General features: G+C 64.3%; 1 protein-coding gene across 3 annotated transcripts in view; it reads right to left on the reverse strand.

Annotated features, from left to right (window-relative positions):
* The window catches only part of UVSSA (UV stimulated scaffold protein A), a 29,465-nt gene extending 8,670 nt beyond the window's left edge, over window positions 1-20,795 (reverse strand). Inside the window, exons 1-10 of one of the 3 annotated variants that reach the window (XM_047847268.1) lie at window positions 20,664-20,795; window positions 18,920-19,019; window positions 17,620-17,950; window positions 16,970-17,090; window positions 15,918-16,292; window positions 14,952-15,064; window positions 14,693-14,821; window positions 6,547-6,658; window positions 608-746; window positions 106-231 (exon numbers count right to left, since the gene is read on the reverse strand). In XM_047847268.1, coding sequence (XP_047703224.1) covers window positions 106-231; window positions 608-746; window positions 6,547-6,658; window positions 14,693-14,821; window positions 14,952-15,064; window positions 15,918-16,292; window positions 16,970-17,090; window positions 17,620-17,950; window positions 18,920-19,017 — 1,544 coding nt within the window. In that variant the 5' untranslated portion in view covers window positions 19,018-19,019; window positions 20,664-20,795. The other 2 variants (XM_047847267.1, XM_047847269.1) reach the window with 2 other exon arrangements.
* Between the last annotated feature and the right edge of the window lie 412 nt (window positions 20,796-21,207).

Genomic DNA, 21,207 nt, shown 5'->3' on the forward strand with positions numbered 1-21,207 from the left:
CTGCTGGCATCCGCAGGGGCTGCGGGGCAAGGGAGCGAGAGTCGCGGCCGGCGAGGGCGGTGGGGTGGGTGCCTGCGGGAGCCAGACGCACACACACTCACTCACTTGAAGATCTTCCCGGCCGGCGGCTGCTCCTGGCCCCAGTAGCACAGATCCACCCCAAAGGGCACGACAGGCGCCCGGGCCCTCTCTGCGGCCAGCTTCCCAGCCTCCTCTGGTCCCACAGGTGCCCTGGAGAGGCCCCGAGAACAGGACACACCGACTGTGCACCCCTGGAGCCGGCCACAGCCACCCGCCTCTCCCCCATGTCCTCCACTCTCCCCAGGCACAGACACGGGCCCCCACGTCAGCACATTCGGGCCCGGGCTCCCAGGCGGACACCTGGGCCCGCGGGAAGCCCAGCATCGGGCCCCAGCCGTCCCCGGGGAGCTGCGCAGGGAGCTGAACGCCCCACGGCCTCAAGGTGGCTACGGTACGGCCCTCCGCGGGCCCCTGTACGCCTCATGACCCCTGGCCCGGGCGCACGCCGGGAACCGCCTCCCAGGGGCCGAAGGGGCCTCGGCAGCTCGAGGACAACGGCCCACGAGGCGGGGCACCCGGGGGTCACCTGGGGCTCGGGGGCGGGGGCAAGCGTCCGTGCAGTGCGTGCAGCTGGGCGGCAGCACAGGTGGGGTCCTGCGCCTCCTCATCCCTCCTCATCCTCTTCCGGGCCTGCGAGCCCCGTGCCGCCGGGTCCCTCTCCAGCCCTGGAACAGAGAGGTGTTGTTCCCCACCACCCTTCCCACGACCCCAGACAGACCCCTGGGGCCACCACGCCCCCATCTCACGGTGACAACACGCTAGTGAGCGCACGTGTTAGTGCCAAACCCTCCAACTGCCAAACCCTCGGCCATGTTCCACAGAGAGCCTGGTCTGCCACCAGCAGGATGAGGCCACCGCGCTGGGGTCTCCCGACACCTCAACGGGACGCGGGCAGAAGAGAGGCTAGGCTGCCAGGCCACCGACCTCTGCGGGCCGGCGTCCATCCCCAAGTCCCCCAAGTCCCCAGGGCAGGGTGAGAGATTCCTCAACGCTACCGCAACCGGGCCCTGCCCTGAGCCCTGCTGACTCTCTCCGCTGGGTGCGGAGGCCACCCTTCCCAGTCGCCGTGCAGGCCGGCGCCCCAGGGCACACGGGAGGCACGGGGCGGAGTGTAGATTCGGACACCAGGGGCGCTCCACCGCAAGCACATCGCACCCCCCCAACTCGCTGTGGGAGCCAGGGGCCTGGACTGAGCACTCTCCCCACCGAGGGGCTGAGGGCCCGCGGGCCGAGCATGGCTCACACCGTGAGGACCGTGAGCTGCCAGGAAGGGAAGGAAACGAGCTGAGTGATGTGTCCCAGGCAGAGGACGAGAGGTCGAGCAGGCTGCACAGTCCTCCGGGGCCGAGGAGCTCGGGACTTGGAGGGGCACACGTGAGCGGCGGGCACCCCAGGCGGCACGCGGGCATGAAGCCGGGGTGGCGGGGGGTGGGGGGTGGGGCTCTCCCAGGTGGGGAGAGCAGACGCACAGACACCAGCACCCTCGCTCCTGGACCCAGGAGGACAGAAAGACAACTGGAGGGTGAGAGACCCGAGAAGGAGGCAGCGCTATTTTGCTGAAAAACGTGGGAAAGATCGGAAGGGCCTGCCGGGTGTCAGGAGGGAGAGAGTGGGGGAAACCCAGCTGCTAGAGTTACGGGGGCTGCAGGAGACCCACAAAGCTTCTGAGCAGAAGAGGCGGGTGCTCGGAAAGACCTACGCGAAGACCCACGCTCCCTGTGACGTGACAGTGAGCGGGCAGGGGCGAGGCCTCAGGAGACTGAAGGAAAAGCCAATCACACTCCCAGCGTTTTCTCCTATTAGCTTTTGCAGCCAGCCTGAGGGGCAGCCTCCCACCAAGACCCCTTGGCAGGGTGGGGGTGGGGGTGGGGGTGGGGGGCGCACACAGGAAGGTCTGCCTTGAAAACACTCCAGAAGCAGCAGCCAATCGGCCGGGGGGGGGGGGGGGGGGATGTGACTGGCTCTGTAAAAGTCAGGAGACTGCGGGGCGGGCCAGCAGACCAAGGCCCAGGACAGACGTTCGAGCGTGGTGACGAGGGCAGTGCATGGGACAGAGGATGAATCTTTCAACACGGCCCTCAGAAAAATAAACATTCTTACCATTTCACTAACATTTAACCAATACTTCCAAAACCAGAAGACACGTCATCCTACCGCATAAAAGGCAAAGAAAGAAAACAACAGAAACTGGGGACCAAGGCCCGGCACAGGCAGCAAAGTACTAACAACTCGCTAAACGGATCACCATCAGCCGAGAGGCAGACCGATCGGCCTTAAAACACGGAGCGACCTGCTGTCTACACCAGACCCACCTAAAACCACCGGTCAGCAGAAAGCGGGAGCGAGGACGTGAGGGAGGGTTCACTCTGCAGGCGGCAAGGAGCGCAGACCGCAGACAGGCGGCACGGGGGCTCCGCGGACCCTCGCAGGGCAGACCAAAAGGGCCCACGCGACGGGCCGGCGGGACGCTGTATCCCAGGGGCCCTTCCGGGCACACGGGCCCGGGACAGGAGCAGCGTCCCCAGACCACGTCCCGGGGCCACGGAGCGGTCAGAGGGTGCACAGCAACGGGCAGTGGAGACCCCAGACGTCAGAAACGGACACAGACACGACGTACTCAGCGCACACGCGTGCCCACTTCCCGAGCGCACAGACCGGTGGCGTAGACAGTCCCACCGAACAATCCACTCCGCACCGTCCCCTCCCCCACGGACTCACGACTGCCGACTCCGCCCAGCCACTCTGCTAGGGAGCCAGGGCCCCTGGGGAGGGCGCCAGGAAGGGCCTAGCTGCGCCGGCACCACCAGGAGGGGCCGCGCCCGCCTCAGGTGGCCTCGGGCTCTCTGCGGCAGGATCCGACAGACTCGGCCCAGAGGCGGCTGCCCGCCCTCTGCAGCTTGGTGGGCGGCGGCAGACGGCTTTGGCCGTCGCACGGCTGGTTTCTCAGGGGCCCCAGGAGGCCGCAGGCCCTTCGCGGGAAACATCTGCCCGCGCCCGCTCCAGAAGACCAGCGAGCCCGCCCGCTGCCCTTTCTCAGGCTCCCGTGGCTGAGAGCAAAGGACAGAGCCGTTCGGGCGTGCTGGGTCCCCCGAGGCTGGGGACCCCAAGCAGGCTCCATCATCACCACGACACCCTAGCTCCAGCTCCCCAAAACCCCCCAGCGCCCCCACTCGGGACGTGGACGAGGTGGATCGCTAACCGCCGCGGTGGCCCGGCGAGCGTGCCCGTGACACACGCGCACGCCTGGTGCAGGGGGGTGGCGGTGGGCAAGACCGGTAAGTGGGCACTGTGGCATTTAGATGGATACAATCACAGCCCAAGGATCGATACGAGAATTCCTGAGAGTTACAAGAATGAAATATATTTTTCATTGATTTGTTGTTTTAAACCATTAAAAAGATGGGTAAGCGTGTTAAGGCAGAGTAAATACTCAGGGCGCGAAAAAAACCACTACCACTTTCACGTCGTTGTAGAAAATCAATCTTGCTGACACACCTTCAAAGGAAAACCCCAAAAAGCAGACGGCATTCCTCGGGCCCGGGAGCGCGCATCTGCCGGGAGAGCGAGGCCGCGGCCGCCCCGCCTCGCCAGCTGCGCCCGCCCGGCCCAGAGGCCCAGGGAGCGGGAGCGTGGCTCCGAGGTACTCCCACGGTCGCCGTGAGAAAGCGTCAGAAAAACGCCCAAGTCCCCGTTTTTGTTTGAATTGACCAAGTGGCACCCGTTTGCCTGGAGCGCGAAGGCAGACAGGGCGGGAGAGATGAATCGATAGCAGGAAATGGAGAGGCTGCGGCTTCGCGCGGAGTTAGGCCGCCGAGCTTGACACTATTGATTCTACCTGGTTCAGCTGGCCTTGTAATTAAAATGCAAATTTGAGAAAGAGATTACGTCCTGACAGAAACGGCAGGATTAAGGGGAAGATAAAAGCCCCTTGGTGAAAATTCAGAGAAAGGAATGAGAAAGCGCGAGCACCAGCGTCCTCAGCCGTGCGGATTTAGACGACTCTACTGCAGGGCTCACCTGCGTTTAATTGAAAACACAGCGACGGAATATAAAGCAGCGTTATGAACTGCCGCGCCCTGGCACACTTGTGTTTGGAAACCCCCAGGGCCCTGGAGGCCCGCAAGGGCTGCCGTGCGGGTGAGGGTGGGGTCGCCCGGGCGCACAGCCGTCTCGGCAGCCGATCCCGGGTCACGAGCGCCCCCGCCTCCCCCAACCCCAAGCTCACTGGGACCCTCACCGCCCCTGGGACCCTGGGACCCTGGGACAACCCCCCCCCACACACACACACACAGCTGGGCTGTATGGGGCTGGCTTCGTCCCCGAGGCCCCTGTTCCATCGCCGGCCAGGCCCTCGGCAGCCCACCTGTCCGTGACCCGCGTCGGCCATTAGCATTCCCTTCCGGGTCACACACAGCATGTCGTGAGCCTTCCACAGAAAAGGGGTGAGCCAGTGGCGGCAAGACCGGCGGGGTCTCTCCCAACACGGGCCCCGCGGGCCTCACGAGGAAGCGGGTGTCAGGTGCAGCTGACAGGAGGCGGCATTCTGCTAACCTGCTCCTGCAGGGCAAACGCTCCGGGGCTCAGCGGAGGGACGGAGCACCCTGTAGGCCTGTGGGTTTTTCTGGGCCAGAAATACCTCAGTGGGAACAGCTGATCTGTCTTGCCGGGGCCTTGGCCGGGGAGACGAGCGGTTAGAACCCCTGGAGTGCGCTCGCCCTCTGTGGTCCCCTGGGGAACCCGGGAGCAGGACTCAGCTGGGCTCGGCACTCAACGGCTCTTGCCGGTGGGCCCGGGGCTTTCTTGTCACACAGCAGCAGGGCAGGATCCCATCGAGTGTCCTGTGAGCGGCACTGTGACACCCAGTCCCCCTCTGCCACTCTTGATTAGCAGGATTCCAGGGAGGCTCACCACCCGGCCAGTGGGAGTGGCGGGAGCTCCCCCACCCCCGCCGGAGGCTGGCAAGGCCAGACCACGTGCCAGCCCCTCGGTGGTAAGGCAGATCCACGGGCCACGGTTGTGGTCACTGCTCTCCTCACGACCGGCCACCAAGCACAAGCCACAGGCCAGAGGGAAGCTCTCCCTCCTGCGGGAAGGGCTCAGGGCCCTCAAAGCAAGACTGCAGGGGGCCCAGGACAAGCGGCTGTGGCAGTAAGAGCTCAGCGGAGGACAAGCCGAGGGTCAGCGTGGGCTCCCAGGCCCCAGAGGCAGGGCCAAGGGGCTCGCGGCCCAACCACTGCCCGGCACCCTGCCCAGGCAAGGGAAGCAAGAACAGGGCGGCGGGCACGCCCCAGGAGGCGCTCGGGCACGGGCTGCAGAGGCCCGGAGAAGTGACCGGACTGAGGGGGGGGGGGGGTGTTCCCCGGGGGTCCCGTCCCCACCGCCCACCGTCCCAGCCTGGGCACGAGCAGCCTCAAGTGCGGCTGGGCCTCTGCTGGGCTCTGGCCTGGCCACGGGGGAGGCCTTTGGCCACGGGGAGCCCCCGCTCCGGTGGGAAGACAGCAGAACCCAGGGACGGCAGAAGAACACACAAGACCAAAGGGCAGGAGGGCTGCCCAGTGGTCGGGGGGGGGGGGGGGGGGGCAAAAAGCCACGAACGGAAGGTCAGCACGGCCAGAGCAGAGGGCGGGACGCATGTGCAGGCCGGCGCCTGGGGAGAGGTCACCTGGCCGGCAGACGGCAGGCGTCGGGTCTGGCTGTGCTGCTCGGGTCGTGAGGCCCCTAACGGGCCACAGCACCACCCCTGAGCGGCTGCCAACCACCCACACTCTTCACACACCTGCGCTTTGCCTCACAGCCTCGGGCAGACATCCACCTGTTTTGCCCCCAAAACCACGGATCCGGTTATTTGGCTCCTCTGGACGTGAGGGGTCGGCCCCGTGCGCCCACACCCCTGCTCCCGAGGGCCACCACCCTGGGCCGCTGGCAAGGAAACCACCGGGTGACGCTGCCCAGGAGCAACCTTGCTCTGCCCCACGGCAAACAGGCGTCCTGGGCCTGACGTGCCGCCACCGTCCGCGGCTCTACAGTCAGGAAGGAGGGAAGGGCGCTCCGCCATGCGGGGGCTGGGGACCAGGGAGGAGGCAGCAGTCTCTGTCGCCCGGTGCCCCTGTCCCAAGCGGGAATCGAGCCCCTGGACGTGGGAGCCGCCCCCCCCCCCCCGGATTCGTGTGTCCCCAGCAGGGCTGCCCCTCGTGCGGAGCCGGCCTGACTGTGCCTCCAGAAGGGGCGGTGGCGCCTGCCCGACTCGGGGACGGCAGGAGCCCAGCACGGGGCCGGCCTGGGAGAGGGGCCCTGGGCACGAGGGGGAAGAAGGCATGATTTTCGGTGACAGACGTGCAGCGTCACCAGGCAGGGCGCACACTAGGGCTGGCTCCCCTGCTCAGGGGGCCCCGGACCCCAGACGAGAGGTCACGCCCGAGGGCCAGCATCCTCGGCTCCTGCCACCCCACCGCCGGCCGCACTCACCACACTCGGGCTGCAGGTGCTCGGGGACGCAAGCCTCATAGCCCTCCTTCTCTGGGACCTCTATGAAGTCGTCGTCCTCGTCCTCATCCTCGTCCCCGACCGCTGGGCCCGTCTGTGGAAACACACCTGTGTGTGAGAACAGCCCAGAGGCCCGGAGGCTCCCGATCCTGCCGGGGGACACCTCGCTCCGGGCTGGGTTTCGGCGACGGGCTCGAGGCAGCACCAAACACCAAAGATGGTCTCCAGGCCCTGCTCCTCGGCTCAGGCCAGCCCCGTGGCTCCTCCACCGGCCAGCCACCTGGGTTCCACGTCCAGCCACACGTAAACCTGCCCCACTACCTCGTTCCCTTTGAAACTCACGCAAGAAACCCGGCTTCAAGGTCTCACGGAGCAGACGTGCTCCCAGGGCCCCGTGAGACATGTCTCCCCCAGCGAGAGGCAAGATGCCCCCGGTTCCGGGCCGAGCTGAGGGTGGCGTCCAGCTCAAGCCAGGCCCCCCGGGGACAGCGGTGTGCCTGTGCTGCTGGAATGACCTGCCCTTAAGAGTCACTCGTGACAGAGCCACCGAAGAGCCCATTCCCTTTGGGCAGGGCCACCTGCTCCTTAGCCCGCCCGGAGGGCCTGCTTCGCTCCTGGGGCACCGGGACCCTCTGCAGCACCCAGTCCGTGGCACAGCAGGGGCGGGGGCTGCCGCACACCCAGGAATCGGGCTTCTGAGGCTGGTCCTGCGCAGCCCCCTCCTCGCCCCCCTTCTCAGTGACCCCTGTGGCCCCAGGGCAGGACGCGAGGGAGAGGATCCCAGCAGGAGCCCGGCCTACTCCGCACCACGGCCGCGGCCGATTTCAGACCAAGTGGAGGAGACTTCCAGAACGGAGGCCCCCGTCGCGCGAATGCAGACTGCCAGGCCTCTGAAGGCACAAAGCAGCAGCCTTGGAAGAACGGCCCTGTGACACACGCCCGCACCACCGAAACCTCTCTCAATAGCACACCTCAGAGGCACAGCGCAGGCCTGAGCAGGGGGACGGAGAGCCTGAGTGACCCAGGGGACAGGAGGCCGCGGGCTGGCCCCACACCAGGCCCGGCCAAGTCACAGACGCTGGCAGCGCCCGCCCGCCCGCACAGCTGGGCCTGGTGGCGGCCCCGGCAGCGACCCGGCGACCCGGCCGTACCTGCGGGCCCGGGACGCCCATGCGGGAGCCACCGCCCGCCCGGAGAGGCATAATCAGATGCAAATGCACTTTGTTTAGGTACAACCCACGGCTGTGCATCTGGGAGGCACGGGAGACATTAATCACTGGAAACTGTAATTTTTGTTATCAGTCTAACACTGATCAAAAGGGAAGCCTGTCTCCACCACTGACCTGTGAAACGTCCCAATTATGCTCTTTGGAAATGACAGGGGCACTTAACTCCCGAGCTGGGCAAATGACGACGATCAATCACGTTTGAATAACAATGAGCCGCGGACCTGAAAATTATTTTTGTATAGAATCTACCCAGGAATTTATGAAAGGTGGAAAGCAGCCCAAGGTTTTAGGGCATTACGGTTCTCGGCTAGTGCAGCGCGTATCAAACACTAAACAGAATTTATGTGTTTTAATTTTCTAAAAGGTAGATGTGCACTGGGTGCTACAATGCATAACATATAGTGCTGGGTTTTAAATACGGGGTCATTTTCATAAAATATTATGCTTATTGTTCACACCCTTGAATTTCACCAGGGACTTTTATTAAATTTTCATTTCTTAAAAAATATTCGGCTGCTTAGCTAACTATTAGGAATTATGCCCTCTTTCTCCCCAACTAAAATTGTTTATTCCTGTGAAGAAACACGGAGCCCTGAGCTGCTCTTTGTTCTTAAATTAGCACTGATCAGGCCGCACCAGGCAGCACACACACCACCTCCAGAACGCCGCCCCCTGGGTCTGTGCAGCCAGGTTCCCCGGAAGAACACGGCTGACTCGACCGCAGGGTGCTCACCTCCGGTCCGCTGGTGGCCCACTCAAACCACAGCGACGCAGTCAGACACGGACTTTGCCGCCAATATCGAAGCCACGCTTGAAAGCTTCCACTTTCTTTTCGTTCGCGGTGTTCGCTCGGCTGTCTGAACCCCCCCGGAGCTCAGAGTGACCCTGGATGTCGGGCCCTGAGCACATCAGCAAAGGGCAGTGACATCTGGTGTCCAGAGGTGGAGGGGGCGCCACGTCCAGAACAGTCACTGCGGCTGTGACACCTGTGTGACCTGCCCAGGCGCCTCACACAAACGCCTGTTCAGAGAGCAGGAGCACCGCCACCAGGCAGGCCAGAAAGCCCTCTCCATGAGACGTTGGTGAAGCAGCATGGATTGGGGAAACTGAGGCCGGCAGGAAGGAGCCCATGGGAGCCAGTCCCGGGGCAGGACTTCCCCTCAAAGTCAAAGGTCACAGGCTGGTAAGAAACCAGCACTGGATGAGGCAAGGGGAGGCACTGGGGGCAGGAGGCAGAGGAGGGGCGCCCGCTGGGATCGTCCTGTAAGGAGGCATCCAGTTGAAAGTGGGTGGTCCTCAAAACCGAGTGGGCTCATAAGCTGTTCTGTGTTTGCCAGAAGCTGAGTTTCCCTGTCGCAATAAACCCCACGAACACTCTCGAGAAACCAGCCCCCGCGTCCCCCCCACCTTCCCTAACGGAGAGCCCCTGGGCAGGTGGACAGAGCCCTGCGGCCCCTGGGACGCCCCCCCCGCCCCCCCCTGCACCGCGTCACCCTTTTGGGAGAGGCCAGACCCGAGGGACGAGGGATGGGGGACAGACACCTCCCGGGCACAGCCTGTCCGCAGCCACGGGGAGGCGCAGAGGAGGGCCTCGGGCCTTTCGCGGGTCTTATACAAATGGATTCGCACCCACGGTTAAAAGGATTTAGAAAAATGAGCCTCTGGGATCGTAATTAAACAAGCAATAAAACGGCTAAAATATACAACGCAATCAGCTTACAGCAGTGGGGGTATCGGGGTTACTGATTATTTGAGGAGGAACAGAACGAGCGACCTGGCTCCGGGAGCGGGTCTGCCCGCCAAACGCGCGCCCGAGATGCAGCTGGGACCGTTAAATAAATTTTGTACGATCTAATTAACTTGGTGCGCAATCTCAATTACTTTTCACCCAAGAAATCACTTTTGTTCAGTTTTATGTGTGTCTGTTTCCCTTTTTAAAAAAAAAATGATGTAAGGCCTCGTCAGACAAGTGAGCTCCAACCTGCATTTGTCTTTCGGCGGCTTGATGGCCATGCATTTAAAACCCCATTCTATCTTATAAACTAAAAATTAAACGTGCTCAGCTGTGATGGCCGTCATCGCATCTGCTATTTATATGCTAATGCCCTCCCTGGAAGGCCGTGCAAATTGCCCAGCCAGGCCAATATCTCATGCACATCTCCAGCTGCTGGGGACGCACGCTCACAGGGCAGAGGACAGCAGGGCGTGGGACTGGCCAGGGCAAGAGTGAGGACACAGGGACCCTCGGCGACACCACTCGGGCCGCAGAGCGCACGGTCCCCGCTCAGCGAGAGCAGGGCTGGTGAAGTGCGTCACCGGGTTCTAGGACGGCCACGCCCCCCCCCGCCGGTCTGGTCTGATCCAGCCCTGCGTCCGGCCTGCTGGCAGTGCAAGAAACCGCGCCGTGGGTCCACAGGACACGGGCAGGCCCGCTGCCAGGGCGAGGCTGGGGCGCGAGGCCCTGCAGGGTCACCAGGAGACTCGGGTGGGTAACTCGGGTCTGTGCCATGGTCCACGTGGGCATCCTCCCCTCGGCCGCCACGCTGGGGCTCGCTGCTGGACTCAGCAGGCCGCGAGACGCGCTCCCCTGGGCTACCTGACAGCGCATCTGGCGGAGGGCGCAGCTTGCTGGTTAGACCTGGCAGTTCCCACCGCCCGAAGGAGCCGTGTCCACATGGGAAGAGGAAAACCTTCAGCTCGCGCCCTCCTCCCTCAGCCCAAACTTCGCAGGCACAACGGCAGGCGGCCGGCACCCTCAAAGGCCGAGGCTCACGCAACTCCCCCCAGACTCCGTCTTCTCATCTGTGAAATGGGGCGGTACCATCATCTACCTCAGAGCATGCTCGGGGACTCAAGGGCTGGTACCTGAAGGTGTTCCGGAGGAAGGGGTGTGCGGTGTAGACACACAGGAGAGGCCAGGCACCGCGGGGCTGGGCCCCAGGGCCCCCAGGAGACGGCTGGCCCTGAGCAGGGGGCGCTTGAGCGGGAGCTCCAGTACTCGTGAGAAAGGCAAGAGGCGTCCAGACCCCTCCCCTCCCCCGGCCTCCAGCCCCTCGCTGCGGCGGCTCGGCCTTCAGCGTGATGGAGGGGACCGCGTCACCAGGAAGGCTGTTTACTGGCCCTGCCGAGCACAAGGTCCCCACCGCCGGCTGATTTAGTTTCCCTGCCTCCCTGGGGTGCCTGACTCGTTCAACATTTCATTCCCTGGGTTCCCTGCTCTGTCCTTTTCACCTACAGGAAGCCAGCACTCACATGCCTCCAGCAGCAGAGAAAACCTGTCCGACACCAGAGCAGCAGGAGCCCCAGGCCGAGGGGCCTCCTCCCTCAGACAGGTCTGCTGGGGACGCTGGCACAGAGCCACGGGGCTCCATCTGCTTTTAGAACGAGTGACGATGCGCCCGCCGCTCAGACCATGTGGCTGCCACTGGTGAGCGGTGAGAAAACATAACCCAGGCATTCTTAAAAACCATACCGTGGGGATAGTCTGTATAAACGGATGCTTGAAATTCATTTTTTCAGACATATCGGTTGGTGGGAAATTAATATTTTGTTAATTACACAACAGAATAATTGGTGATCTCGGCCACATAATTAAACCGCAGGCAATTTAAAAGTTTATAAAGGATTTTTATCAGTTTAACAAATGTAGCAGCCACGGATTATTACACCTCTCCTACGACAGCAGAGCCGGAGACTAAATCTACCCGACGACGCTCCACATTGATCCGTTCAGGATTTATCCCCGGCCTGCTTCCCGCAGGATGGAGATACGCTCTATAGAACAAACACTTACGCGTATTAAAGGTGGAACTACGTCAAAAGGAAAACAGTCTGTAGAACCAACAGCAACACAAAAAACAAGCCCAGGATGGCTTCTGACACGCAGAACCCCCGCCGGGCTTCCCGGTGGGGCTTCCGCAGTCACAGGCTCCTGGCCGGCTCGCTCGCTCGCTCTCTCTCTCTCTCTAGCGTCCGTTCTGGCCTCCCACACATCGGTCGTTAGTTCTGAGACACTCGGATCCCTGTCACTGAATCGGCGTCCCCGGCTCGGCCACTGTGCAGGCGGTCGCCAGGGCGAGCCCCGGCTGAGTGGGGGGACGTGGGGGACGGCCCAGGCCAGTGATTCAAAGTCGCAGACGTGTTACTTGGGACCGGGCGGAGCGCGCCTGGCTCCTAATTCCCCGGAGGGCCGGCGCCGCTGCGGGAGCAGATGTGCAGATAAGGCGGCCGCGGCTATTCCGGGAAGCGGCGCTCACCTGAGCGGGGCGCTGCCACTCAGCCCCCACCCCCCCCCCCATCCCCGATCGTTTCCTCTCCAGGCGCCACGGCCCACCAGCTGGCGCGGACGACCGTCTCCAAGGATTTCGGAGCGGTGCCTTTTTTAAATCAGTTCGTGGAGAAGCGTCTTCAGAGTGTCCTTTCGGCTGACAGAGGCGGTGAAGCTCCCCTGCCTCCGAAGTCACCTTCCCACACTCAGCTCCACCCTCCGGGGCCATCCTGAGCCTCGGCGCCCTGCTGTCCTCCCGCCGGAGGAACAGTGTCCTGTTTGGAGGACACCCACAGCCCCTCCTCCGGCGGGTCCCCCACCTCGCCGGCCCCCCAGCCTTCAGAACGGAAGCCGGCGCCTCTGACTGAGGGCCTCCCATCCCCCAACCTACTGGGCCACGAGCAGCGTACCTGCCCCCACCAGACACTCCCTCGGATGCCTGGGGACAGTGCCCGGGATGGCGGGCTACATCGGCGAGGGTGTGAGTCCTGCCTGAGCGAGGGAACCACTGAGGCTCTGACTGTATCGCGGGTGGGGGGGAGGGGGCACAGCCCCAGCCCGGCACCCACGGGGCACCCAGGGCAGGGCTCCTTCCACACGGGGAGCCTGAGCCCTTCAGTCTCCACCGGCCTGTGGCCTCTGCTGGAGAAAGGGCCCATCCTGGCTGCTGTCGGCAGCCGGCCCTCAGATTTGAGCCCCGTGGGCCCCCAGGCCGCGGGGCTGCAGCAGCCACGGACAGGGAAGCCGGCCTCTCCTCCCCTGGGGGCCCTAGAGCCTCGAGGCGAGGGTGGTGCCTGCCAGCTCCAGGCACCTGGGTGACTCTGCCCGCCCCACCCGGCCCCGCTGCCCCCGAGGGCGGGCGAGGGCACCTGCTACAGGGAAAGCGGGAGCCAGCCCAGCTGGGCCTCTGTCAGGAGAGAGGCGGGCCCCAGGGCACCGCGAAGGGGGCACGCGGGGAAGCCCCACGGCCCCCGCACCCCTCCCTGCTCTCAGGCCGGCCTGCGCTCTGGCACCGTGACCCCGGGTCACCTCACGTTCCAAAAGAAATCCCTCTGCACGTGTGGGAACGAGCTGACGGCATCACCTCCTTCCCGACACCAGGAAACCACCTTCTTTCGTTGCAAGAAGAGTATCTTTTTTCACAAAACTAACTTCTTACCGTGTGCTCAGGCACACACCCGAGCAGGGTCCTCCGTGGCATGCTGCACCCACAGAAGCCGGGCTGGGATCTCGGCGCCAGGTCAGGAACTTTCCTCACCCTCTTGAGGCCTTGCGGGAGAAAGGCGAGATCGCCCTCTGCCGGTCCCTGGGGGCCGCTGCGCAGTCACCCCTCTCCTGGGCCCCTCCCACACGAAGGGCGGCGGCCTGGAGGGCGTCTAGTGGCCCTGGAGGGGACAAGGTCACTAGGTGCCGAGACCGGGGGTGTCGGCCACTGTCTGTCCTAGGTCTCGGTGGCTCCGGACTTGCTGTTCCCAGCCCGGCAACGCCATTCTTCCCACCCTAGAGCTTCCTCTAGCAACAGTTGTGTCTCCCTGGAGCGCAGCCCCGCCCTCCTCCCTCCGGGGTCCTGGGGTTGCAGGTGAAGCTGGTGTCCGGCTCCCAGGCTGGAGCCCAGGTTCAGGGTCCCGGCACCCGGCGGAGAAGGACACTCTGGGGCCTGCCTTCTCGGTTCTGAGAGAGCGGTGCTGTGCTGGCCCCACCGTGGTCTGGCTACGGCTGCCTCTCCCTGCTGGCCCGCGCCCAGTCTCCGAGGACACCCGCAGAGGACACGGCTCTCAAATCCCTCTCGGATGTTAAGTCCCAGGTCCTGGCCCAGAGCCACCGGAGGGGGGCCCGGAAGTCACGGTCTTTAAGGCTCAGGGTGGCTGCGTGATGCCTGCTGTCTCAGGGGCTGGCGGCCTTCACTCGGGCACCACCACCAAGTGCGGGCCTGTCCTGCTGCCTGGGGACACGGCGCTCAAGAGCACCAGCTTCCCCCGCCCAAACCACACAGTATCTGTGAGGCGCCACGACCAGCCACAGCCGGCCTCGACCACCCTCCCCAAATTAGGCACCGGCCGCACGCTCAGCCCGCCCGGCGGCCGGGGAGCTCCTCCGTGGGGCACTACCAGGGACGCCGCCCTCTGCACAAGCCTGGAGCAAAAGTCCTGATTTTCTGTCTGCCACAGGCATCCTAACTCTGTGTGTCCTTAGCTACGACGCAGGCGACAGGACGAGACCCCGAAGCCTGGAAGGTTGACACCAGCTCACGGGAGGCTCCGCTGGGGCGCTCGGGGAGGTTCAGGGGACAGCAGGGCTGGCCTAGGTCTCAGCTCAGCCCTTGGCCTCCTCCCCCTCTTCTTCCGGGGCCCTGGGACCTCCCTCCCGACCAGAACCTTCTGACTGTTCCCCCAGCTCACCTGCCACGCCCTCCTGCCCCAGACCCCGTCCCAGCCCTCCAGCGGCCAGGGGGCCTCAGCTGCGCCCTCTGACCTTCCAAACCAAAGCTTCCGTTTCGGGAACTGAGCACCCGATGAGGCAAGAACCAGAACATCTCTGAGCCCCCAGTCATTCCCGCTCAGAAAACCGAGCACAGGCCGAAGAGGAGATCTCCTTGCTGTCGCCTCTGCCCCAGCCCGCGGGCGGCACTCACCTCCCCCCCGCGCCCCTCCTCAGGTTCGATGTCCAGCTCCCCAGATCTCCTCAGGGCAGTTTCCAGTTCCGCCTTCAGGTTGATGGCAGCTTCCAAGTGCCCGCCACGAATCCCCGCGCGCGTGAACAGCTGCCGACAAGGAGGCACGTCACTGGGGCAGGCCAGGGCGCCCCCCCCTTCCACCCCGGGGGTCAGCCGCCGCACAACCCTGACCCTGGCCTGCGCCTGAGCACGTGTGCGCGGTGGAGACGGGCCTCACCTGTACCCAGGAGCGCACGGCCGGCAGGAACTTGTTTCGGATAAGCTTGAGCGCGTCCCGGGCAGACTGGATAACGGCGTGGTTGTCCTCGTCCTCGTGCACCCTCAGGCCGTCTGGATCAAAGCACACGGGGTCACCGAGGAAGCAGGGCAGGTCACCCAGCACCACGGATGGACCACCCGCACTTCTGTGCGTCGGCCCCCAGCCACGTGTCGCCCAGGACCCCACGCCTGATGCCACAGAAAGACGTCCACTACTTTAAGATTTGGGTGGAAATCATTTCAGCCCGACCCCAACGCCCGGCCCGGTGTCCTCATAGACACACGCGCCCCAGCCCATACGCCCGGCCCGCGGCGGCCCTGAAGCCCCTCCCCTGACAGCTCTCAGGACGGAGGCCCCAGCCTCAGCTCGGCCCCAGGGTCCTCCCTCCGTGTCCTGCCCCCTAGCCCTTCTGCAGCCGGGTCCCCTCCTCGTGCTCCCCCAGGCCCGGCCAGACAGCGGGCGGCTCCTTGGGCTGGTGGGGCTCAAGATGCCTGGGCGTGTGGGGTGTTCACACAGCTCCGTGCCCTGACTGCCCTTCCTCTGTAAACACCCCCGAGGGGCTCTCAACCCACCCAACACCCCGCACAGGGGGCCAGGCCACAGCGGGTCCCGTACGGCACACCTGTGTCGTCGCCAACGTGGCGAGAAGCCGCTCTGCAAACACGTTTCCTCCAGACCAGGGCGGACAGCCACCCTCCGATCCCGACGGGCCCGGGACCAGGCCCCACAGCCTCCCGCAGGGCTCCAGGCCACTTGTGGCAGCAGCCCCTCTCAAGGAGCACCCCGGGTGGGGCCGTGGGACCCAGAGCCTCAAGTCACCCGGGACCCCAACCTTGGAGGACCGGCCCTGCCACGTCCCGAGAAGTCTGAGCTCTTGCCAGCACCCCTAGGGCCCACGGCCAGCCCACGGGAGCCGGTGGTTACCTGAGGAGAGCTCCACATCTAGCGTGTACTTGTGGGAGCCCAGTCCGTGGCGCCGCACAAACCCTTCCTCGTCACCGTCGCTGTCCTCACGCCGCCCCTCGTCCTCCTCGTCCTCCTCGTCCTCCTCCCCCGAGTCCCCTGCGGTCCAGGGAGGGGGAGACGGAGGGCGGGCACAGGCGAGCAGGCTCTTGCTGCAACAGGGCTCCTCGTCCCCAGGCCTCACGGCACCGGCCAGGCAAGGGGCGCCCCCTTCAGACGCACCGAAGGCCACGGTGGGCAAGGCGGCTCCCGGGCCCTCGGCCAAGTCCAGCGGCACCAGCAGCCTGAAGCAGCTCTCCACCTCCGTGAGGCAGCACCGGATCTCCTCAGACGTTTCTGCAAAGATGCGGGAACTGCCTGTTGGGTCGCGAGGACAAGCAGCAGCACCTCCCCTCAGGCAGAGCCCAGGGTCAGAGGGAGGGCCGCCCGCCCCTCCTTCCTGCCCCGGATAGAGGCCAGCCCTGGGCGCATGGAGGCTTTGTCGTCTCTTAGAACCACCCGACTGTGCGGCACCCCACCACCCGCCCCGTGACGTCCTCAGTAACACCCTCACGCCTGGACTTCTGGGAGGCTCACGGGCGCCCCGTGGGTACCAAGCGGGGTAGGCCACCGTGGGCGGAACTTCCGGAAGAGAGCGGCCAGCTGAGAGCCGTGGGGACGCACACCCTTCCCAGCCCTCCAGCCGGACCGCACTCCAGCCAGCACCTGCCTTGGGGCCCAGCAGTGCCTCCAGCTGGGGCCTTCCTCTCGGGTTCCTCTCACCCTGGCTGCCCCTCGTGGAAAGGGCCGGCTGCTCAGAAAAGGGTCAGGTTTCAGAAGTAGGGGTGCCAGCAAGAGCTGTCCCCTGCCCCACCTACGGGACCTTATGGGGAGCATCGTTCTCAGACAACACCACCAGGGGGCGCAGGAGAGGAGGGCCCACCCGGAGCTTCCTGGGGACGGGCTGGGGGCTGCTGCCAAGGTCAGGCCAGCGGTCTACCCACCTGCAGCCCCACAGGGTGGGGAGAACTCACCCTCCATGTCCCTGACGGCCCGCTCACACCTCTCCCTGTAGATTCTGTCCAAGCGTTTCTGCTTCTCTTCCTCCCGCTTTCTTTCTGCCAGAGTCCGCGCGCTCCCATCCTCAAAATCCACCTGAGGAATCAGAGGTTAGACCGGACTACACGAGACACGTGGAAAACACAGTAAGTCAGACAGAAACCCAGAAGAAGGCGTGTCGGCACCGGCACACGGCCCTCTGTGCCCCTGGGGCCCGACGGGATCAGGGCCAGCGGCACTTCCAGCGAAGCACACGCCACGTGGGAAGGCAGCGTGGCCCCTGGGGCCCCGGACGAGCAGCAGCACGGTCAGGCTGCAGGGGGACTGGCCAGCGGCCCTGGCCGAGGCGGGGGCTGCCGGGGAGGAGGGCCCGGCCCGGCGGGTTTCACGCAGCCGGGACCGCCAGAGCCCACGGCAGACCCAGGCGGGACTCAAGCTCGGGGCCACAGAACGGGGCCGCGTCCGAGAAGCTGGCTCCTCCCCCTCGTTTCCGCTTCCTGTGGCAGTCAGGACCGGGGGCTCCGCTCCGTCCACACGTCCCCGTCTTGGGGCTGCCGTCCGTCCCCGCCCGGGAGCCCCTCCACCACGCCGGCCGGCAGCGAGACGCCAGGCGGGCCCGCCCCACCTGTTTGCTGTGTCTCAGGAAGTGGTAGCCCAAGGCGAGCTTCTTGTAGGCGGCGCCGTACTTCCCGTGCCATCCTTGGACAGCCCTGGCGGCCGCCTGCCTCAGCCTCTGGGCCGCCTCCCTGGGGGGCGGCAGGGGCTGCTCGTGGTCGGTGCCCAGGGTGAGCTCCAGAAACTCCTGGAGGTTGGAGACGACCAGCACCCGGAACTGATGAGACCGGGCGAAGAGCTGATCTATGACCTGGAAGGCGGAGAGGCGGACCTCGGCGTGCTCTCGGCTCAGCTGGGCCACGAGCAGGTGGTAGGCGCGGCGGAGCTGCTCCTCCGAAGACCTGGGGAGAGCAGCCGTGCTGGCCTGCCGGGCGCCCACTCCCCGGGGACGCTTCGTTAAGTGCCCTGCGTGGGGACACACCCTCTCCCGGCCCCCCGCCTCCGTCCACAGCAGGGCGGACGGATGCTGCCTCGGGCCTCTGCCTGTTTCTGCGGGCCCCGCGAGCCAAGAACGGTTTTTACGCTATTTAACGGCTGAAACAAATCAAAAGAATAACACTTGATGACATGTGAAAATCACAAGATCCAGCGTCAGTGCCCATAAAGTTTTACTGGGACACGACTGCGGCCGCACCTTCACCTTATTCGCCGCTACCGCCCACAGCTGAGTGGTCACGGCAGAGACTTTATGGCCCGCAGAGCCTACCGTATTCACCACCTGGCCCGTTACACAAAGTCCGAGCTGACATCTCCAGGGGACACCACAGCCCCCAGCCTCCCCTGCAGGTGCAGCCACCTGACTGGAACAAAAGGGCAAAGTCATGGGGCTCCTGGGGCCCTCCCTCCTGTCGCTCTTCCCAGTTAGTTCCCCTGCAGAAAAACCCACTGCCGTTTTGGAGTTTTGTGCGACGTACAGTGAGACCTGAGCCGAAAATCTTGTCGACGTGCAAAGACTTCGCTACTTAGAGTCACTTAAACTTTCCTTTTTGTAAATACAAGATAAGGACGATCGGCGAGTTTTGACTTAAGCTCTCAACAGATCCCAACCGACAATCTTTAGAAAGCTTTCGTGCCGCACTCCCCCACCCTGGGGCCGCTGCCCCACAAAGTGACCGCCTGCCAGACCTGGACGCTGCACGGCCCTGGGGACACAGCCTCCGGAGAGGTGATGGTGGGGGGCAGGGAAGGGCTGAGACATGCAGGTGGCGGAAGGCCTGACCGACCCAGGGGAAGCCCCACAATCCCCCAGGTGTCACAGGCTGGAGGAGCCAGCAATCGATCGGCATGACATCCTGAGCCTGAAGACATACTTGCAAATTTTCTTCAGTTCCTTCATTTTCTCAGGACTCAGTTGGGGTTCTCCTGAAGTCGTGAGCTCTTCTACCAACTTTGAAAGTGCTTGATCCATGTCTAGAAATACATACGTATGAGAGAGGCGAGAAATGACCCCCTAGCACTTGAAGGTTCTCTAGGTCATTAAACGTTTACTGGGCTCCACCGGTTCCTGGGCATTCCGGGTGGGGGGCTGCAAGGCTGGGCTCCCCGCGCCCTTGCCTCTGGTACATGGCCTCGATGCTGAAACGTAACAATTCAAGGTGATATTCCGGGCACGGCCAACGAGACCTCTTCGATGGTAAATTAGGAAAAGCGCAACAACAAAATACTAATTCTGGAGCTCTACAGTCACATAGATCAGAGCTCAGCAATGGACGCTCGGCAACACGTTAGCGACAGAACATAACCGTGCAAATAAAATTTAGACTAGCTTTTCCCAAACGTGACAGGCGTTTTTTCCCTTTCCAACTATTCACGCCCAAGCCACGAGGCAGCCTCTCGCTACAGACTTCGGTAACGAAAGACCCACTCAGGGGCCAGCCTAATGGCTAGGAGCAAGCCAGCAGAGGTGCACCTACCTAGCACTCCCATGCTAAGCACCTAGCAGGTGTGCACAAAGAAGAGGAAAGGGTGGGGGTGAGGGGAGAATGCGGGCTGGGAGGAGGAAGGCCCGGGGAAGGCAGCCACTAAGCGTGGACAGAGACTGGGGGCAGCACGGATGCCAGGCTTGCCCCAGGCTGTTTTATTCGGAGGGGGGAGGCCAGCAGGTGTACAGGGAGCCAGGAGGAGCTCTCGAAAAGTAACGTTTGTCAGGGACACTGACTCCACTCAATGCACACTTGGCAGGAGCAAGGAGCCGCTCAACTGAGCGCCCTCCCAGCACCTCCCACTGATCATGGATCCCTCCGGGGGGACTTTGCCAGTGTTTCTAAGCCCAGCGCACCACAGCCAAGGACAGAAGAGGGGGCATCCCAGAAGAGAGCAGTGTTCAGGGAGGAAGAGGGAATGTCCTGGAAGGAAAAGGAGGAGGAGGAGGAGGAGGAGGAGGAGGAGGAGGAGGAGGAGGAAGGAATGGAGTTCCCAGGGAGGAGGAGGACCATGGGAAGGTGTTCCAGGGGAGGGGAAGAGGAGGAGGAAATGGTGTGCGGGGAGGAGGAAGGCATGGCATCCCCATCCGGACGAGGAAGAGGAGGGAAGGGTGTCCGTGGAGAAGGAAGGGGAAGAGGAGGGACTGGTGTGCGGGGAGGAGAAAAGGGCGACCCTGGGAGGGAGGAAGAGAAGAGGACGGTGTGCGGGGAGGAGGGAATGGTGTCCCCGGGAGGAGGAGGGAGGGGAGAGGAGGAGGAGATGGCATCACGAGGACGGCTTGGGAAGGGCGTCCCAGAAGAGGAAGGGAGAGAAAGAGGAAAGGACGGTGTCCCAGGGAGAAAGCGGGCGGGGCGGGGAGGCGGGGGAGGACGCAGACGGGGAGGCCGGAGGAAGTCCAGGGGAGGAGGGAGAGGGAAGGGCGTCCCAGGGAGGAAGAAGAGAAAGAGAGGACGGTGTCCCAGGAAGAAAGCAGGGGGACGGGGAGTCCCGGGGTGGAAGGGCATGTCCCGGGGAGGAGGGAAAACGCCCGGCGGGGCGTGGAGGTTTGTGGCGGGGGGGAAACGGGCCTGCCCTCCGAACCCCGGCTGGGCCGCAGCCCCTTGCCGGCATTGCGACGACCGCGACACGTACCGCGAAACCAGGCCGCTCGCTTCGCTCCTCCCCTTCCGGCGGAGAACCCGCCCCTGTCACGTGCCGCAGATCACCACAGTCATTGGCTCGCCCTGGCACAGGCGGCCCGGGGACGAAGGTCAGCGCCGCGACGACCGCACCTACAGCGCAGGCGGACCAGTCACCTTAGCCCGCCCCTTCCGGCGGAGGCCCAACCCGCCTCCTGTCACGTGCCCCCGAGCTCGGCAGCCAATGGCTCTCCCTGACCCTGCAGGCGCGAGCGCCGGGGAGGGGCCGAGGCCTGCGCGGTGACGCAGGCGCGCTCCCGGCAGGTCGGGACTGCTTAGGAGAGAGAGAAAAAGAAAGCGGGCGGGCGCAGCAGGTCCTTAAAGGGGCCGTGTGCCCGGCTGCCAGGGCGACGCGGAGAGGGCCCGAGGGGTGCGACCTCGGTCTCCATGCCGCGGTAGCCTAGGGGTTTGCGATCCCCAGTCCTTGCCATCGCGACGGGATGGCCCGGGTGGGAGCCGGTGCACGTTTCTACTGGGGGCGCCGGAGACTACCCTCC

Source organism: Prionailurus viverrinus, unplaced genomic scaffold, assembly GCF_022837055.1.
Source record: "Prionailurus viverrinus isolate Anna unplaced genomic scaffold, UM_Priviv_1.0 scaffold_45, whole genome shotgun sequence".
In the NCBI taxonomy this organism is placed as follows: Eukaryota; Metazoa; Chordata; class Mammalia; order Carnivora; family Felidae; genus Prionailurus; species Prionailurus viverrinus.